The 21398-nt window shown below is 31.3% G+C and overlaps 1 protein-coding gene and 1 pseudogene across 1 annotated transcript; both read left to right on the forward strand.

Moving 5' to 3' along the window:
- The first annotated feature begins 1940 nt into the window (after window positions 1-1940).
- LOC120134276 lies at window positions 1941-10920 on the forward strand (annotated as a pseudogene).
- Window positions 10921-16167: 5247 nt separating this feature from the next.
- Window positions 16168-17989, forward strand: LOC120134097 (glycine cleavage system H protein 2, mitochondrial-like). The gene is made up of 3 exons (XM_039150576.1): window positions 16168-16360; window positions 17167-17426; window positions 17667-17989. The coding sequence occupies exons 1-3, from the start codon at window positions 16282-16284 to the stop codon at window positions 17727-17729; spliced, it is 402 nt and encodes a 133-aa protein (XP_039006507.1). The 5' UTR covers window positions 16168-16281; the 3' UTR covers window positions 17730-17989.
- Window positions 17990-21398: the final 3409 nt, after the last annotated feature.

Raw genomic sequence — 21398 nt, forward strand, 5'->3', positions numbered from 1 at the left:
TGGAAACACTGTTGAACTTACATGATGAATTGTCATTATGGGTTATGAGCCATGGATCAAGTACGTCAGTATTTCCTGATATTGTTGAAACGGTGGAAATGAAATAAAGACCGTTGGAAGATTTATTCAGTGATGATTATGGGGATGATCTATGGATCTGCACTATGGTATTAAAGAGTGAATACACTGGAAGGATAATGAATTGACTTGTTGACATGCATCAGTTTGAGAGTTGTGTAACTCGAGTTGTTTGATAATATGATCGATAATCGTAGATTGTAAATGACTTGAATCTTCAATTCTATATTTCATCTAAAATCACTTCGGTCATGTTTGAAAAAAAAACAAGTAACGCAGATGGAAAAGATTCTGAATATCTCATTTGGTTCAATTGGGCTGAAATCCTATGAATTTAAAGTATATTCCTCAATACCCCTGATTGTTTGGGTAATGGAATCACTCGCATTAAATCTGAATTTAGAATTATTATGTATAAAGGTTCCTGAACGTTTTCCTAAAGCACACGAAAATATAGTGGGATTCTAATGTATCAATATTAAATGTCTGGCTAGATCGGTTAGTAATCGATTCTCCTCAATAGGACCTTGTTCCAGGAATTCGATCAAATTTCATAAGTTTCATGTTATCCAAAATGATAACTACAATGGCCTCTGGAAATACTGGGATTCTCTAGTGTGTTCCCTACTTATTACTGAACTGTTTTATTGGTTTTAATATGTGGTATACCGAATTCATTGGTTATTGTTTTATGGATACACCAATTTAATGTGACAATTTATGGAATATGGCTGCTATCTAATTTTTGTTTTGAAATGGTATATGATTACCATGTTTTTGGATTTATGGAATTTATGTCACGGTGCAATTGAATTTTGGAATTGAATTACGATGGAATAGCTCTGATCAAGCTAAATGGGCCTAATGTGACTCTTGAGGGCCCCAAGATGTTTCATTAGGTCGGCTTTCCTTTGCTGTGTGCTTAAGGTAAGCTATATGGACTTATTGACTTGGGCTTAAGGATACAAGCTTCATAGCCTATCCTTAAGTCGGCTTTCTTTTTGCTATGTGCATAAAGTAAGCTATATGGAAAATAATTTTGGGAACTACTGATGGTGTACCAGAAAAGGGTTTAAACTATGATTTTCAAAAGTTAAACTCTTTTACGAAATTGTGAGATTTACTGGACTATGATTTGTACATATTATGATTTTATTATACTGTTGGAACACACTAGACATCCTATTCGATCTCCTGAAAATGTCATACTTTGAAAGGTTTATTATGAACTGAGATTCATGGCTTCTACTCGATGAACTTCTAAGGGAACCCCAAATTATTCTGCAAGCTGGTATACATATGATTCAATAAGGAAATTATATGGCTTTCCATTTATCTACATATCATGTAGCATCATCTGATAGTTCTGTATTACTGAGCTTTCCAAAGCTCACTCTATTACTCACCTTTTTAGGTTAAAACAATTGTACCAGTGCATCTATCGACTTCAGTAAGGGAGTTCTTCCGGCGTGGTTGCAGAGTATGGTATTTGTGATTAGGGGGCATGTAATTGTATTTTGATTTATATACGAGTTTGGAAATCTGTTTTATTTTTAAATAGTGATAAATGATTTTATAAGTTTACATGTTCTGATAAAAAGTTTTAAAATTTCCGCTATTTTTACGGTGGGTCGCTCCGGTGGCCCTAATGTGACTTCCTGAATCGGATCGGGCTACCCGCATCGGTTTGGGGTGTTACATTTTGTAAACCAAAATCAGAATGTGGACTCGGTCTCAATGACATCAAATCATGGAATAAATCTTGCATGATGCTCCTCATTAGGCGTCTTCTTGCATGGGAGGGTTCTCTTTGGGTCGCATGGATCCAATCTTTTTATTTTAAGGACCGAGACTTCTGGGAGATGGAAGTTCCTACGAACTCAAGCTGGCTTCTAAGAAAAATTATGAACCACCGATCAGCTTCTCGTCCTATTCTCGCCTCAGGAGCATTAAGTACAAAGCAGATTTGGGAAGAGGTTCGAGCGAAAAGCAGTAAAGTATCATGGTAAAAGCTGTTATGGTTTTCTTTCCACATTCCTAAATATAGCCTTATCTCTTGGATGGCCATTTTAGATCGTCTCCCCACAAAGGACATATTGCAAAGATTCGGTATTGAATCGAATGACCTATGCATCCTTTGTTCTGAAGCTAGTGAATCAAGAAACCATCTTTTTATTGATTGTAAGTTCACTGCAACAATATGGTATTCTATCCTTCAGCTCGTAGGATTACAAAAACCATCGCAAACTTGGGAAGATCTGCTGGTATGGGCTACAAATTCATGGAAAGGTAAATCCTTACTTACTATGATCTTAAAGATTTCTTGGTGCACTCTCAATTATACAATTTGAGAAGAAAGAAACCGAAGATTATTTAGAGGAGCTTCCAGAAATGAGAATACAATTCTGGAATCTATCAAGCAAATTGTTGGAATTCAACTTAGTAATAGAAATGTTAATAGATTAGATATAACTAATCTTTCTCTTTATTATAACTGGGGTATAGATTGATTTTGTTGTAATTAGGATCCCTTCTTCTTGCTCTTTGGATTGTAATTGTTGTTCTGTTTTGTAGCAGGCTACTGTTATTCTTGGGTAATAAAAAACTTAATTATCCAAAAATAATAATGTGTGTCATATTTAATAGTCATAATCCAAAAAATTTAGCAAACACACGGAGTATACTTTTCATTGTGTGTAATCTCTAAAAGTCAACTTTTAATTTCCCCCCATTATTTTCATCATTTCCCGCTTCTTCTTCTCGATAATCAGTTCATGCACGCATGTTTCCCCCTTTTTCCCTTTTTCTCTTTGCATTAGTTCACGCACACATCATTTCCCTTGTTATGTGAAGAACAAGTCTCAGTTCCAACCTTGAAATGGGGAAGGGTGGAATACTGGATTAGCTCAACAGTTTGCTGTGGTCCACAACTCTCAGCGGCGGTGACTACCGCATCCACCGTCACTCCCCTTATCCCACCATCTCCTCCAATGCCATCTCCGAGCCAATTGTTCAGCCTCTGGTTCCCGTGCCTCCTCCCGCTGCGGCCTCAAGTCCTCAGTCCACTACTACTTCCCCCAAATCTGAATCCAAAGATCTAGTTGATAAAAATAGTGACGATAATAGCAATGATAATGACCAAAACGCTAGCTCTTCCGACGGTTCTCCGGATGATATCTCTCGCCAAGCTCAGCTTTTAACTGAGGTTTTTAATTATTTCTCCATTTTTTTACTATTTTTCTTCTTTCTTTCTTTCTAATTCCCATCTTCTTCGTGTCAGTTGTCAAAGAAGGTAGTAAATTTGTGGGAACTGCGGCAGATTGCATCGCAGAGAATTCCTGAAGGTGCAGGAATCAGGTCTATAGTGTGGAAGGTGGTGTCTCTGTCTTTTCTGTTTGGTTGCTAAGAAATTTTGAAATTTGTTGAGATTCCTATATTTTTAGTCTCTGAATCGAATGAATCGTCAATTCCCATGCACGAGTTTCTAATTAAATTTAATTACTTTAGGTCTTTATTATTGAATTGAAAATTTTATAATTATTTATGTTGAAAACTTTGGAAATTGTTATGTTTTTTTGTTATGTTGATGATAGTTAATAGTAGGCTAGATGAATGGGTGAAGCTTGAACAACTTGATCTTGATTCTGTGGAAATAGTTGTTGATGTTAAGGTTGAAGACAAGGTAAAGTTTCTTTTACAATATCGAGCATTACATTTCAGTTTCTTCTCTATTTGTGTTCTGAGGGTGTATTTATGTGAAGATTTTGCTCATGGGGATCTGAGGTTACAAGCTTAAAAATGACTCGCCACAAAAAATGTAAGAATGATGAGACACACGTTGAGGTTGTAAGTAAATGCTCACCTTTTGCTCGGTGATGTGTAAAGATAAGAGGCTAATTTGAAAATTCTACTTGTTGCTTTTGTGAAATTCTGTTATATGTAACTGTATGTTGCTTTCTTTTCTGCAGGGTCATGAAGAACTAGATGCTTCTAGCTTGCGTGAGCATGAGAAATTCACAAAGGTGAAAAATATTTCAACCATAAAACTTTGATGATATGAAATTGAGACATTGTATTTTCCCCCATTTCCACCAGAATATAATGATTCATTGAATTTGTACTTTTGTGAGTTTTGTCTCAACTTCATGAAACGCAAAGAGCAACTTCAAAGGCATATGGTGAACTTTGCTTCAATGAAGTAATAAAAATTTCCCCCTTACAATACTTAGGGTTGCATTAGTTTATAGTAACTTAATTGTTGACTATGTTCTAGTTTCTTTATGGTAACCTTGAATATTGTAATGTGATTTTACTTTTTTTTAATCATGAATATAAGTTTTGTTTACCATATATTTTTGTTCTGTATGTTTTGGCTGAAAGTAACTGAGTGTCAAATGATTTGATAAGTGATGCCTGACATTTCTTCTCTCCATGTATGATGTGGATTGAAGTCAATGCTCTTGTCTTAGCAAGTGATACTTCTCATCTTGTTGCTGCTTTGCTTAATTTGTGCATAAGACAAGAATTATCCTTCTATCGATCCACTAATACTATACAAATTATGTAGGTGTAGATCTGTGTGTCGAGGTTTTCCTCGTTTTCTTTCCTTTTGGTCCTAATTGGTTAAGATATAAACAATTATGGGATGTGTAGTTTGCTTGCTAAACTGCAAGTATCTGGTTTTTATGTATGATTGATTATCAATATATATTTTTTTCTTTAAGTACCTGGAAATCACAAAAACTTAGTTAATGGTGCCGGTGGTATTCGTCATTTGTTTCCCAAATGGTTAAGAATGGATCTTGTATTTTAAGATCAGTATATGGCAAGAATAATCTTTATTCTCCATGTCTTCAATTAATATCTTAAATTGCATTCCCTCACTACAACAAAATAGAGTTTTAGCGGTGTTTTTTTAGTCTTATAGCGGCGTTTTTAAGCGCCGCTAAAAGTATTTACGGCGATAGGAAAAACGCCGCAAGAAGCGCCGGCAATACCAGCGCCACTAAAGTTAGCGGCGTTTGAGAACAAAAAATGCCGCAATATGTCAATATCTATTACGGCGTTTTTTGAACAAACGCCGCAAAAAGTTATGATATATAGCGGCGTTTCTAGAAAAAAACACCGCAAAAGAGAAGACCTATACTGGCGTTTTTAGAACAAACGCCGCAAAAGGTTAAACCTATAGCGGCGTTTTTGGACACAAACGCCGCAAAAGGTTAGACCTATAACGGCGTTTTTGAACACAAACGCCGCAAAAAGTCAGACCTATAGCGGCGTTTTTGGATACAAACGTCGCTAATTACCTTTCTTTAGCTAATATTAATTGATTTTGCATATTTCATTTATGCTATACATCACCTAAATTTATATCTAGCTTTATCTAATTAACAACAACCATACATTTTAATTAAGACAAAAAACATAAAGAAAAATACTTAACAACAAAATAAATTAAAGTTTTTTTATGGAGAGAGAACCTTAAAAGACATTAAAGTACAAATGAGTTACAACTGAACCTCAAAGTGTAGATATACATGGATTTGTTGTTCGATACATCCTCAATTTCGCTAGCGTCATCATCATAACCTCCAGATATGCCTTCTAAAGCTACTTTGTTTCACACTTAATTGGAATTTGTCATATTCATCGTCTTGACATCTTATTTGAAAGTATCATTTGACAGTGAATGATATCTCCTCAATAGATTAAAAACAAATGGGAAACGTTGTGCCAGTCTATTGAAGAAGCCGCTTTTTGTTGAAGTTTGTTCTTCAAGATTACTGCAATTACAATAATTTAGAGTAGTCACAATGATGTGATCACATCAGCAATGAGAAACACTCACTTATGAAGATAACAACTGTATTTTGTAATAAATCATATACTGGTGCATTAATGTGTGTATCATATATTCAAGGCATTAACTTTAGGAAGTTGACTAAAACGTCTAAAATAAACAGAGTGTACTAAATTTGTGCAAGCACCAATAAGATAAAAGGCCATCCTAAGCTGCAGCTTTATATTTATGCTACAATGGGGGAATAAATATATCAGACAACAGGATTTAAGGACATTTATCAAACTAACGTAAACCAAAAGCTTGAATACCAACTTAAAATCAACAGACAACTTCAACTATACATTCTAGTTAAAATATGCAGAACATGTGAAGTTTAGAAGACGAAATTGTTCAGCTATTATCTCTCCCCAAAGAATACTGCTGCAAACTCTACTCTGGACAAACATTTTCCCCCAATCACATATGCAAGAGTACATTTCAGAAAGAAGAATCCATTTAAGTACAAATACTTCTAGACAACAAAAAAATTCTAAATGACTCGTTAAAAAAACACAAACACTATCATCTTCTACATCATTCACTATTTCACTCCAAAACTCACCTGAGCAAATGAAAGAAAATAAAAGACATACAACCACCATGTGGGGCAGGGGGAACCTAGAAGATTAGAATATACCTCATATTTTTTCTGAGAATCAAAATTCTTGCTCCCATCATCATCCTTTGACAAAGATGCAGAAACCCCATGGCTAATAGGTTTCCGCTTCTTATGACTTTTACTAGTTCCAGGATCAATATTATTTGCTTTGGAACCATTCTTTTTGGAAGTACTAACAACACTGTTACCCTTATCTCTCTTATGCTTCTTTTGACTTGCCTCACTACAGACTTTCTGCTTTCTTTTTCTATTTTTCCTTTTGGCTAAACCAATTGCAAGAACAATTTTGTTTCTGGGTGCCTCATTATCATAAGATAATTCATGCTTCGGTTCAGGTGCTTCTTCATTTTGCTTTGAATTTGTGCTTTTAGAATGAGAAAAAACCTCACCAGCTACAGGAGTTAACTTCTGTTCAGCAGATGAACCTGCTGGAGATGCAACAGGCTTCACTCCATCTTCTATATCCACATATAATGAGCCACCAGCTACAGGAGTAAACTTTCTTTCAGCAGATGAACCTGCTGGAGATGCAACAGGCTTATTTGCATCACAAACATTTACACAAGATGTACCACCTTCCTCAGTACCACCAAGGGGTGTAACACATTGATTAGAAGGTACATCTATATGAGAGGTTTCTGGTTCCTTTTTGAAAGTATCAACTTCCTGAGCTACATCAGATTTTCCTTTACTAGAGGAGGATCTTTTCTTTGCAATAATGGATGTTCCAAAAATTCGGGACACTTTTTCAGTAGCAGGATACTTTATTCCAGTTTGAGCATTTGTCTTGATAGTTTTTGATCTTTCTCCTTTAGAAAATGAATCCATATGGGTAATGGGCTTGAGTGGATCAGTATTACAGCACTTTGGGCATTGCCACTTTCCCATTGGGATGCGCTAAAATTATGGATACAGTAGAAGAAAGAAAATGAGTAAAAAGAAATAGCTAATGTAGCCATAAAACAAAGATGAGGATCATCTAAAGTTAGCTAAAATATCATACCTTAAGAGGTGGATCAAGGCATTGTAGATGATAAGTCCTGGGACAATTATCACAACACAATAAGTTTCCACCTAGATCACAAATAACACATTCATAGTAGTACTGGAGACAATAAAAATTACGGACAGTTGTAAGAAGCAGTTAAAATATGCCCATAAAACACAGTCAAGACATAAGATTGCAAATGAATGTATATTCCATTGGATTTTTTCCCTCACAATATTATGCAGTATGATACTATAATGATTTTCTTTGATTTTCCAACAACAAAAGTTCATAAACATTTATCAAGCAGAGTATGGTGCGGGAGACAATTGAAGAAAGAAACATTCTTGAAAACACAACCCATAATCATGGTCAGAACTCAGAGGTTCTCAAGGTCACATGAATTGATGCATAGAAGAAGAGCGCTAAGCATATTGCAATGGAAAAAATGTGAAAACCCAAATCCACCAATAGTTCTTGTTCTGAGCCCATTCACTCGTGTGAAAAATTATATGAAACAACATGTATAACTCAAATTTTAACTTCTACCATGTTGATTCTGATACTTGATAAACATCTAGCAAAATTCTTAACACTTGACCAATCAAATTTTGAGTAAAACTCAAATATATTGACGAACATTTTCAAGAAAAAGATCAAGGAGAGTGTTCAGCAATATCCACCATAAACAAACAAGTCAAAATATGATAAGAACTACATTGCAAAGGGAGTAAACAACTAAATGAAGGAACAAGAACAAAAAACAGCATACCCCATCATTTCCCTTCTTTTTAGATAACTGATCGGAGCTATTTTCTCCCTTCAGCCTACGTTTAGCTGAAGAACTCCTAGGAGATTCTGACGCTAAGTTTTCTTCTTTACCATTGGCTAAGGATGGGCCACTTGGAAGCTTTCTTCGTTTGCGCTTTAGGACCCAGTTCCAGTTAATCATTTTACTATTCAATGAACTGATATCTTTCATCCTTTTTTAATCATGAGTATGAACAGAAGAAAGCATGTCAAGAAGATGGGTTTGGGTAAACGGCGGGATTGAAAAATGCTTGAAAGGGAAAAAAATGAAAAAAAGGTTAAAGGGCACGACACTTAAAATTTGTAAACTTGCGGCGTTTGTAAACACAAACGCCACTATAGTACAAGTGTATAGCGGCGTTTGAATAAAAACGCCACTAAAGTATGAGTCTTTAGCGACGTTTGTATAAAAATATCAATAAAGTACGAGTCTTTAGCGGCGTTTGTATAAAAATGCCACTAAATTACGAGTCTTTAGCGACGTTTGTAAACACAAACGCCACTATAGTACAAGTGTATAACGGCGTTTGAATAAAAATGTCACTAAAGTACGCGTCTTTAGCGGAGTTTGTATAAAAATGCCACTAAAGTATGAGTCTTTAGCGGCGTTTGTATAAAAACGCCACTAAATTATGAGTCTTTAGCGGCGTTTGTAAACACAAACGCCACTATAGTACATGTGTATAACGGCGTTTGTATAAAAATACCACTAAAGTACAATTCTATAGCAGCGTTTGTATAAAAATGCCACTAAATTACGAGTCTTTAGTGGCGTTTGTATAAAAACGCCACTAAAGTACTACTCTTTTGCGGCGTTTGTTGAAAAAACGCCATTATCAATGAACCTATTGCGGTGTTTTTATAAAAAAGCTGCTAAAGTTACCATTTTATGGCGTTTTCTATGTAAACACCGCTATATGTTTAAAATTAGTGGCGTTTACTCCTAAAACGCCGCTGTAGAACAATTTTGCTGTAGTGCCTGTAGTGTAATCGCCTATCTTATGACTTGATAGTATGGAATGTTGTACATATGTAGGATATTGTTGCCTTGAAAAAAAAGCTTTTGGAAATTCTTGGTGATATATATGTGTGTGTATTCTCTTTGATTTTACCCCTTTTCTAATTATTGCAAGTTACAAATGGGGCAGGCAAAATCAATATTAACTCTCTGTTTAATTTTTACTCTGTAGAGGAAGTGTGATTTGAAGCATCCCCCTGGGGACGAAATATATCGAAGTGGTACACTGTCAATGTTTGAGGTATATTCTTGAAAAGCTTTTACTGTTGCTACATTCTGTTCCAAATCTCAAAAATGAAAAAGAAAAGTCTTTCCTCATTCTAGTTAAGTAAAATCTATATGATTATGGTTTTCTTTGAACCCACATTATTGCTTTTGCTTTATGTAAGTTCAATTTTCACTGTTTTTTGTTTTTACATAAAATCAAATAATCGTAAGATTTTCTTGTAAGATATTTTGAAAAAAGGTGGTGTATGCTTTTTTCAACTTCCAATACGAGCATATAAATGTTTTTCACCATTTTTCTTTTTCTTTTTCCTATCCCTTTGTTGTGTTTTCCTACTTAAACATGTATTGTTATAGAATGAAGCAGATCTTTGCTGACATTGGTATTCCTTTGTTCAAATATTTTGAGAGAGGTTGATGGCAAAAAGAACAAGGTTTATGGGCATAATCTTTGTTATTTAGCAAAGTTGTTCCTTGATCACAAGACCCTTTATTACGACGTTGACCTATTTTTATTCTATGTTTTGTGTGAATATGATGATCGAGGTTTCCATATGGTTAGATACTTCTCTAAGGTAGCTTATATGTTTTTGTTGCATATGATTTGATGCGGTTTGGAGTTAAAATAAACCTTATAAGTCTGTGGTTGTTTTAATATTTTTTGTCTATCCGTGAATTATAGCATAATTACCGATAGTGTGTTGGTTAAAAACTATGTAGTTCTAATATCTGGCTTTGCTTAAGATGTTGTGAATCTTTCTTATTTCTTAAATATATATATATATATATATATATATATATATATATATATATATATATGTATGTATGTATGTATGTATGTATGTATGTATGTATATATGTATTTCATTGTTTACATTATTTAGACTGCATTACCCTAACACAAACAAATATATTAGCATTTTGCATCTAATCATGCAAGAAAAGCATTAAGAGGAATCCTATAATTTGTCATGTATCCTCACCCTTCCTCCATATCAAGGGAAAGACTATAGAAAATTTTTGATTGCATTTTGTAAGCTCTATGCTTGCTATTTTCTTTTATGATTTTCCCCTTGTGATATGTTCTTTGGAATTTCATCCTATCGGTTATTAACTAGAGTTTTATTGCTTATTTGTCTTCGTTTTGGACCACAACATATGAACTCTCAAAGAAATAAGGTAAAGTTGGCACACCTGAAAGACCACTTTCCGACCTAGGTCTGTTGAGCTACAGAGGGTACTAGACAAAAGTTCTTTTACACATCTTGAAGAAACATAAAGAAAATATTTTCATCAAGTTATCACTATTGAAGCCATATATCAAGTCTAGTGGGTTGTGATTTATGCAATTTCTTCTACATTATCCATTGTGAAAACTTTAATTCCATAAAGATGTTAAAAATATTGTCATGTCTCTTTTTTTTTCTAATTTTTAAAAATTTATTTTAATATATCCTAGAAGGGTATGCCTAGTAAACCTGCTAGTGGATTTCAAAAATTTGGTTAGCAGTGGATGTGCTGCTGATATGAGTGGTTGAGTAGACTAAAGCCTACACGGTAAATATTCTTGAGTTCAACTCAACTGGACCCATCTATCAGAAAATTAAGTTGCAAGTTTGATTAGGAAAACCTCATCTCCTATTCAATAATACATGAAAAGAGAAATTTTGAGATATTGGATTTGAAAATTAGAACATGCTAATACTACTCAAACCACTTCAATTTGTCCTGCGGACATTAAATTGAATCTGGGTATGTTTTCAGTCAAGCTTGTGTAGATTGTAAAGTGTGTGTGGTTGCTTTCACATTGGTGATTAGAGAATAGACGGGCCTACTTAGAAAATATAGACAAACATCCTTGAATAATATGACAACATTGGAGATTTTAGATCATCTTCCCATATCGAAAATATAAAAAAAAGTATGAAAATGATGCTAAAAACATGCATGAATTGATTGGTTTGATGATGCTTCTATTATGTGTGATAAATTATTATTCTTGTTTAGCTTAGTGTTTATATCTACTATAAATTCTTGGTAAATTTTGGTTCAATATTGGTCATTGAATCGTTTTGGTGAGTGTTTATATCCACTGCTCAAAATGGATCTAACAAAAGGGTTAGCTTCAATTGGATCAATGTTTTAGTGAGGACTTCGATCATTCCTTGTTTAAATTGTAGCTTTCATTTTGACTAATCATTTATTGTAAACTATTTGTAGTGTCCCCGTCAGTCGGGAGGTACCGAGTGTGGATATTATGTTTGTAAGTTCATGAAAGAGATAGTCGAGAACGGACTTGAAGTGCTGGTCAATAAGAATGTAAGCAAACTTTTCTGATACACATATGTCATATCATACATACACATTAGTCATACAACTATCATATGGACTGAAGTAGGATGCTATTCTAAACAAATTAATGCAAGTACTTGTTAGCAAGGCTGAAAACTGTGAATTTGTGCCGTGATAATGTATATAATTTATATGGGAAGTTTTACTAATTAAATGTGTAAAATTTATTTTTTACATATGCTTTAAAGAATGCATATGTAAAATTGGTCATTTTAGTTCTCTTTGATAGTTATATACTTCACTTTAAATAAGTATAAATTATATACTTATTTCATATTTTTACTTAGGTTGGCGATGGGAATGAAGAATACACGGATGATGACATTGATGATATTCGCAAAGAATTGGTATCTTATGTGGCAAACTTTATTATGCCGTGATATTTTGTATCGACATATTATTACAATATTTTTGATAACTTAATGTTAATATATTGTATGCAAATGGATTGCTTATATATAATATGATATATATATATATATATATATTTAGTATTATGAGACATTAAATGTGATTTAGTTTGATTATTTGTCAATCTACAATAAATATATATATATATATATATAAAATTTACGACATACAATCACGACACACAAATGTGTGTCATATTTTTTAATGACTTGTTCTTCAATGACACACAATGTAAGTCGTAAATGTAAGTCATAAATGCGTGTCATAAATTTATGACACACAAATGTGTGTCATCTTCATTTATGACGAGGGCTTCAATGACGCGTAATGTGCGTCATAAATGCATGTCATAAATGCGCGTCATAGATTTATGACACACAATTGCGTATCATCTGATATTTATGACGGTGGCTTCAATGAAGCGTATTTGTGTGTCATCTACACCTATAGATGACGCGTAATGCGCGTCATTAAAGGAGTTTTTCTAGTAGTGTTTATTGGTGAATAAAATTGAGAGTTTATTTAATTAAAAATAATTTTATTTTATAATAATACAAGCATCACGAGTTAAAATTATATCAACGTTAAAGAGTAACTTAGTTTTATACTAAATAATTTTATGACATCCATAATTAATATATTTTAAAAATTACGTGTTGTTTTGGAATTTTAAAAATTCACAGGTTCAAAATTAGACTTCAGATTTAATCCACTGAAATTGATACATGGATATAGATTTAACAATGAAGTGGACTTATTTGAAAACAATAATAGTTGCATTGAATCTTTTTTTAAAAATTAAAAAATCATTCGATTTTTAGAAGAATATTCTTTTGTTACGAATAAATAAAAAGTCGCAATCAAGTTATTTTATTTTTGCACACTATCACTTTAATTATCATTGCAAAATAATATTACCTTTAAGAAGGATATTCTATCATTTTGGATGATTAATAATCTCACATTACAGCAGGTTTAAAAACTATATCGTTAATCACTTTAATAAAAACAATATCTTTAACTTTTAAAATAACCTTTTAATGCATTATTTGAAACACATGAGACAAGTACAATTGTTTTGTGAAAAACATATTATAATGATAACAATAGTAATAAAAAAGGTAAATAAGAAATATATAATAATAATAATAATAATAATAATAATCTTTTAAAGAATAAATGTAAATTATATATATATAACAACAGGAATAGTGATTATGAATAATAACAACGGAGAAAAAATTAACGGGGATAATAATAACAATTACTACTAATAATAATAATTTTCAAAGAATAAATATAAAAATTAATGTGGTCAGGTTATTTATGAGTTCTCTGGATTAATAGTACTTGTTCGTATATTTTTATAACTTATTGATAATTTACAGGCACTTTTAAATATAATTCTTGAATTTAAATTTTTCTTAAAAAGAATAATATTTATTTTTCCGCTAAAATTATTTAATAGATTCAATTTTTTAAGATTTGTATCGAATAAAATTCTTTGGTTTGGTAGACTGAATTTAGTGCGACAGCCAACAGAAATTCTACCTCCACCTTGAGTTATAAGGAAGTGGTGGCAAACCCTAAACCATGCATCGGGGCTGATTAAGCGGTGGGCATCCAACCACTACAAGCTTCCCCCATTCCTTCTAGAAATATCTACCTAACAGATAAGCCTAAAATACTGTTTTATTCTTAGATAATTGTGTCTTATCCTTTAATCTTACTAGTTTATATTAAATTAAGGCTAAAATATGTCGAATATAAAGTAGGTATATAGTTACATGTCACTTAATGTGAGGATTATTGAATTGATCTAATTTTTATCAAATAAGTTTAGTATTATTGGTGGTGGTGTTGGTACAACATACACGAAGACGAATAAATCAATATTGAAAATTCAATATATTTTTTTCTTTCTAAAATCAGTTTGATCAATCAACTGGACGTTGGTTCGATTAATATTATCAATATTATAATATCTAAAATACTATGGATTCTAATTTATATAAAAGAGATAAAAGATTGACTGATATTTAAGGTTTATTTATGTATAAATGAAAGGTTGTGACTTGTTCATATACACATTATTTAAGTAAATGATAAAAGATTAAGGTCTTTTGTTATTAATTTGACCAATAGAAAAGGCTAATTAATTTTGAAGATTTGTGCTTTTGCTTTTGCTTTTGCATTCACTTCCTTCAGTTTCAATGTATTAATTGTTTTTCTGTTGGGCAGGTTTCCTCATTTGATAGTGTTAAACCTAACAGCTTGGCCAGGAACTATTAAAAGAATATTGAAAGCTTGGTCGACTAACTTTTGTACACTTCAAATTAAGGACCTCAACTCCATTGAATGGGATCGTCAAACTCAGACAGATCATATATATATATATATATATGCATGTACACACAAGGGAAATATAAATCAAAACAATGATTGTGTAATGAAACTATTAAGTGACTTTAGTAGTAAAAATAAATGTTTTTCACTTGAGAGTTTTGAGTTCAAATAGTTAGATATGTGAGATATGTATATGTTGTCAATTGGTTAAGAAAGTTATGAATATTATTGTGTACACTAAAATTTAATATTTTAGTTGGTATTTTTATTTAAAAATAACAATTTAGTGATTTTAAAAAAAATTAATGTATATATAATTTAATTAAATTTTGATCCATATACTTGGGTATATTTTTTTTGGGTACGGCGTCTAATTTTTTTATCTTAATTTGATCTTTGTTATTTTATTACCTCAATAATTTTGATAATTCTACTATCCTTTCGTTGAGACTTAAGCATGTGATATTTTTAGATCTCGATGTGTGATAATATCATGATATAAACTAGAGGCCACCAAATTACAATGTGAACTCTGAAAATTGTAGAAACTATAAAATAATTATATCTATTTAAAATAATTCTCACATAATTATAAAGGATAAAACATACTCGCTATTTATAGAGTCAAATACTTGATCATCAAGAATCATATTTTCATAAGAATTGTTAATTAAATAAACTTAATTATTAAGTAATATTTAATCAAAAGAATTATAATAAAATTTAACTTAATTTTTAATTATATTTAATATTTAATATTTAATTTTAAAAAATCATTGGGTCGTTGTATACAATCTTTCTTATGGATCAAAATGGTCCCAGACAATAAACTCATGCGCACCATGGGCTTTTCCTTTGGTAGCTTGTGATTCTTTGCCAGTCCATGACTCACGGTAATTTCTATATAAATTTTATCAAATTACATTGACTGAATCCTTTGCCTTCGAGTTAATGAATTGAGAACTGCATATAATTTAGGCATTATAATTTATATCTCTAAATCAATTTTATCAAATTACATTGATTGAATCTAAATTCGATTGGATTATTATTGTAACATATATGAAGACGTGAATTTAAATGAGTTTAAGCATAATAATATATTTATTATTAATATTTAATTGTAAAAGTTTTTCGAAAACCTTATATTGAAAAATAGAAAACATTTTGATTTTTGCTTACTTTATGTGTATAACAATATTGAGAGCATTTCTTTTCATTTTTTAAAAAATATTACATAATTCAATTTAACAATTTTTTACGATATTGTTAAATAGACTTTGTTTATAAAATTAAAAGAATAGAAAGACTAAATCATTGAGATTGAAATAGAAGAGATTGAATTTCAAATATTTGAACATCATAGAGACTGAAAGCGAAATTAGACCGAAAACATATTATTACTTGTAGAGGACAAAAAAAGTACGTTGATTATTGGGTTTTGACCACCAGCTTCACCAAAAAAATAAACAAAGGTTGCATACTTGATCTGCGCTGCGCCCACTAGGAGTTGGAGACGTCGCTCGGCGGTTCGCAGTTTGTATATAAAAGCTACAACTCCACTGCGGTGGTTGTCGAGATTTACATTAGAAATGGGTTCGAGAATGTTGTGGGCTTCTAGGGCGGCTTCTTATCTCAGGATCTCTGTTTTCCGTAGAGGGTTTTCCACTGGTAATTCATTACCCTTTCTATAAATTTTCATCTCTCTCCATGGTTTCTCATATTGTTAAATGATCAGGAGGAAATAAACCCAGAACTTGGTTTTGGGTGTTGATTTCATTTTTGTTCTTGATCCAAGATTTTACCTTCCGGAAAGAAATGTTATATTTTGTTTTACCTGACTGGATTGTTGTGTGTTTTTCTTTTCTTTGAATGCTAGATGCTAATGCTTAATGTTTTGCTATAGATATAAAAGTCCCAATTTTTTATTAAAAAAATGTTTATTAATACTTATATTCATGAATAATGTTATGCATTGCCATTGCTATTAGGTGTAGTCGGTTGCTTATCTGAGTCAACCTGTATTCTTGGATATTTGCCTATGGATATATATATATATATATATATAAATGATGTTATATACTATATAAATTTAAAAAGTGTTATAGAAATTTGCAGAAACTGAAATGACCCTGAACTTTTTTTAGTCTTGGTATGTTGTTCTGAACTTGTGGTGAGCATGTTGTCAATATGGTAGAGTTCAATGGTGACGTATTTGTATAGTTGAGCTTTATTATTTGGAAGTAAAATCTTAGCAGTATTAGACCATGTTAACCGCGATAATATAACTTCAAACTGTGCTGTTTATGGAAATTCATCATCTTTCCTCGAAGCAGCATCTTAGAGCAAAATTCCTCCATGGTACATGATGAATTTTATTGTGATATTTAATAAAGGTGTTGTACTACCTATAATGCCCCGTGTTATACCTTGTCGTTTGTGTTAATGCAGCTGATACATTTCTTCTATTCCTGCAGTTTTAAAGGATCTGAAATATGCCGATTCTCATGAGTGGGTGAAGGTTACTGGAAATGCTGCCACGATTGGTATAACCGATCATGCTCAAGATCATTTAGGTGATGTTGTGTATGTCGAATTACCTGAAGTCGGAGCTTCTGTAAAGCAGGGAGACAGTTTTGGAGCGGTCGAAAGTGTCAAGGCTACTAGTGATGTTAATTCTCCCGTTTCGGGAAAAGTGGTTGAAGTTAATGAAGAGCTCGCCAATTCTCCTGCTCTGGTTTGCACTCTGATCCTTTCAAATTTTGTATGTTTCCAAATTCGAGTATATTGATTGTGTAATTGTGCCTTCTGCATGTGCACATGCATGGATGCACCCTTGTGTTCATCTTCCCGGAATGAACTACAGTCATAAGGAAAATTTGGATGTTTTAAGTTTTTTCTTTTTATTGTTGCTTAATTTTAGTAATATGGTATTCACTTTTGCTTATGTCTACTATCTGTGTTCATCACAATTTAGGTTAACTCGAGTCCATATGAGGATGGATGGATTATTAAGGTTGAGATGAATGATTCCGTGTAGTTGAAAAACTTGATGGACTCAGAACAATACTTAAAGTTTTGCGGGAAGAAGATTCAAAGCACTGACCTGATGAACTCGGCATGCTCGATACCGAGGGTGATGCTATGCAGTGAGAGACAACAGCTATATATGTAGCCAACCAGTTGAGAAATGTTGCTTTCTGTTTCTGTTTCTGATTCTGTTTTGGGTTTCGGATTTGGTGTCATGTTTTTTTCTTCTTAAACTTAGACGAAGGAAATAATGATTTAGTGTAATGGAAATGATTTTGAAGTATCACTGTAGTGGCAAATTCTGGATTTTTTTTTTATATTGGTACCAGGTATGATTAAAGTTGGTTCTCATTTCAGTGGGACAAATTAGTTAGTTTCATCAATGCCACAGTTAATGCTCTGATACGATGAACTCATGATCCATCCACAAGGATGGTACCAAATCTCATGATTGGGATTTTTTTTCTCCCTTATTACTTATTTTTTTATTTCTATTTATGACGTCAATATTAATTTAGAGTGACATCAATAAAGCATATTTGAGGTAATTTTATGAAAATAATATCTATTTAATAATTATTTACGTAAGTAGTATTTTTTGACCAAGACACGATAAGCAAGTCATGTTTTTTCAAAAGGTTCATTTTACATGGTATGCATTTACTAACGTTACAAGGATTTTAAGCAAAATTTTTATGTATAATCATTAATGATTTATTATTATTGTTATTATTAATAATAATCTTAAGTTAATACAAGACAATATTTATTCAAAGATAAATCTCAACTTCTCGACATTAAACGCTCGCACCCCTAACACCTATGGGGCTCGAACTTAGATCCTCAAAGAATAATAATAATTTCTTTATCAAATGAGACTACTTAGTTAAAAATATTAAAAAATTATATATAAATTTTATTAAAAAAAATGCACATGAGTCAATACATACGCATGAGCATAAGCCAACTAGACGACAATAGCATGTGTGTGTAGGTATAGTCTTCAATCATGTAATGATTGATATTTCAAAAATTACATTTAATTATTTAAAGAAAAAAATATATATCTAAACAATATGAGATTTACGAATTTATAATCAAAATTTTTGATTTCAAGTAGTTAAAAACAAGTATTGAATTTGATTAGATGTATGACAGTACAAACAATTAAAGACAATTGTAGCCTTCTGAAACTCGAGATCCTAATAGTCAAAATTGTCTTTAACAGCCGTATTGATATGTGTATGATAAAGTTCAAGACCTATCTCTTACAACTTAAAATCAACAAATTTTGACTGTAATATTCTTAAAATCACATTATTTATATATGTTTTTCTTAATGTGTTTAAATAAGATTTTTTGATTGAAGATAAGATATACACACATTGTTACTGTCTGATTTGTGCTCGTGCAAATATGTGTTGAATCACGTGTGTGTTTTTCAAAAGGTAAAACTCATACAAATTTTTAAATATTTTTGATACATTATTCTTATTTATTTTATTTATTAATATCATTACTTTAAAATATTTTTTAATATTTTTTAAGAATTCGTACACTTGTGGGTTTTTTTTATTTTTTGATAAAATTTATACAATTTCGTCTGAAATTCCTATCATATTAGTACTTTGAAAAATATAACTTACGAAACGTGCCTTTGTAATTTTATTTTTTAAAAATATCATTTACATAAACAATTATTAAATATATATTACTCCTACACATGTTTAATTAATTTTAATAGGATGTTATTGTTATCGTTAAGGTTGTGTTTGTAAAAGAACATTATACCTACCATTTGGTGAATTCTCCTCTTTCCACTACTTTTACAATCAATGTATTCAAATATCATATCATTTTCACTCTATAATTTGCTAACAACTCCTACAAACCTAAATCTGATTTTACAAGAAAAATAATTGACTACCTACGCCTAGAGTGAACACAGACCATCTTCATCATTGTTTAAATTGGCATTAATAATTCGAACCGCCATATTAATTTTATAATATTCAATTTAAAATAATTATTAATAAATAAAATTTACATATTAAATTAATTTTAAATTTCACGAACCATGTGACCTTCGTGGTAAATGAAATGTTGTTATTATTTGAGGACTCGGGTTCGAACACCATAAATGTCAGGGGTGTGATCATTTAATGTTGAGAGGTTCAGAGTTATCTTTAAACATATATTGCCTTGTACTTATCCCAAATTAATAAAAAAGCTTTTAATTTAAATTTAAAGAATCATTTTATATATAATCCTCTGAGATTTAATATTGATCCAATTGTTAGATGTATAAAAATTTCTAAAACCGATATATACTATTAATAAAGATGAATAAAATTTGACTCGATTTAAAAATTAATATTTTTATTTGACTTTATTAAAAAGGAAAATTTGTTATTGACTTTGAGTTGTAACTTCAGAAATTTGATTTGATTCGAAAAAATTTTAAATTCAAATCGAGTTATAAAATAGAACTCAAATAATTCAAAAATTTTAATAACTAGTTAATTGATTTTTAAGTTTAAGTTGAGTCATTGTATGTATATCACGAATGAAAAAATATGAAAAAAATATATGTTGTATATAATTATAGAAAATCGTTTAAACTATAATAAAATATTATCATAATATTATAATTATTTATAATTAAATTTAAATAGAAACTCGAATAACTCAAATCGACTTGAATTTTATAAACTCGAGTCGATTCGAATTTTTTTAAATCAAATTTAAATAATAAAATAAGACTTATCAACTCAAATAATTACATTTTTTTAAACTTTAACTTGAATAACTAATCAATATCGTATTTGGCGTACATATAATTAACGGATTCCTCAATGATGATTATGGATCAAACTTAATAAGTTAATTATTCAAAATATATTTTAACAGTTAAAAATAGAAAGGAAAAGAAAAGAAAATAATGATGGATTGTTGGTGGCTTAATGTGGAAGCCAAGCGTGTTCTCCACTTGTTCCTCCTAAACCATAACAAAATAGACCTAATCCTTCTTTTTTGTATTTTAATTCATATAATTAATCTAGTATTCTCAATAATAAAAGATAATTTTTTTATAATTTTTAGGTTCGAATAATTATATTTATAGAATATACATTCACTATCCATTGATTAAAAATTTTATGAACAAATATTATTTTATAAACAAACAAATTATTAAAAAAAAATACTAAAACGCATTTCTCTCGCATTTCATGTGCTCCACTAATACGCTTAGGACTTGATTAAGTACTCCTACATGCCATGCCACTAACTACCATTGCCAAATTATTTTAATAATTAGTAATTCATATGGAAAACTAACTTAATTTTTTTTTTTTGGATAATCAATCCATTTCATCCAAATGGAAGCAACAAGCTGCTACAAAAAAAAAAACAGTTTACAACCAATTAAATGAGTCCCCAATCAATACAAAGTTGTCTATTTACCCTATCCACTCTATTCATATCATGCCTATACAACTTAATTCTAACAGCCTCTTTTATAGCATGTACAATTACATCAGTTGAACGCGACAATCCTCTAAAAATACGAAAGTTGCGCTCTTCCCAAATGGAATAAACGAATCCAGTCCATGCCAGTTTCAGGATGTGAACTAGCAGGGACTTACCTTCCAATTTCTGGCCATCCAGCAGAGCATCT

The sequence above is a fragment of the Hibiscus syriacus genome, unplaced genomic scaffold, assembly GCF_006381635.1.
Source record: "Hibiscus syriacus cultivar Baekdansim isolate YM2019G1 unplaced genomic scaffold, ASM638163v2 tig00110597_pilon, whole genome shotgun sequence".
NCBI lineage: Eukaryota > Viridiplantae > Streptophyta > Magnoliopsida > Malvales > Malvaceae > Hibiscus > Hibiscus syriacus.

What these genes read in the sequence shown, in the direction of transcription:
- LOC120134097 (XM_039150576.1), top strand. Translation starts at nt 16,282, where the DNA reads ATGGGTTCGAGAATGTTGTGGGCTTCTAGGGCGGCTTCTTATCTCAGG. An exon ending in CCGTAGAGGGTTTTCCACTG is followed by an intron (nt 16,361 to 17,166) that starts GTAATTCATTAC and finishes CTATTCCTGCAG; the next exon opens with TTTTAAAGGATCTGAAATAT. An exon ending in TCGCCAATTCTCCTGCTCTG is followed by an intron (nt 17,427 to 17,666) that starts GTTTGCACTCTG and finishes ATCACAATTTAG; the next exon opens with GTTAACTCGAGTCCATATGA.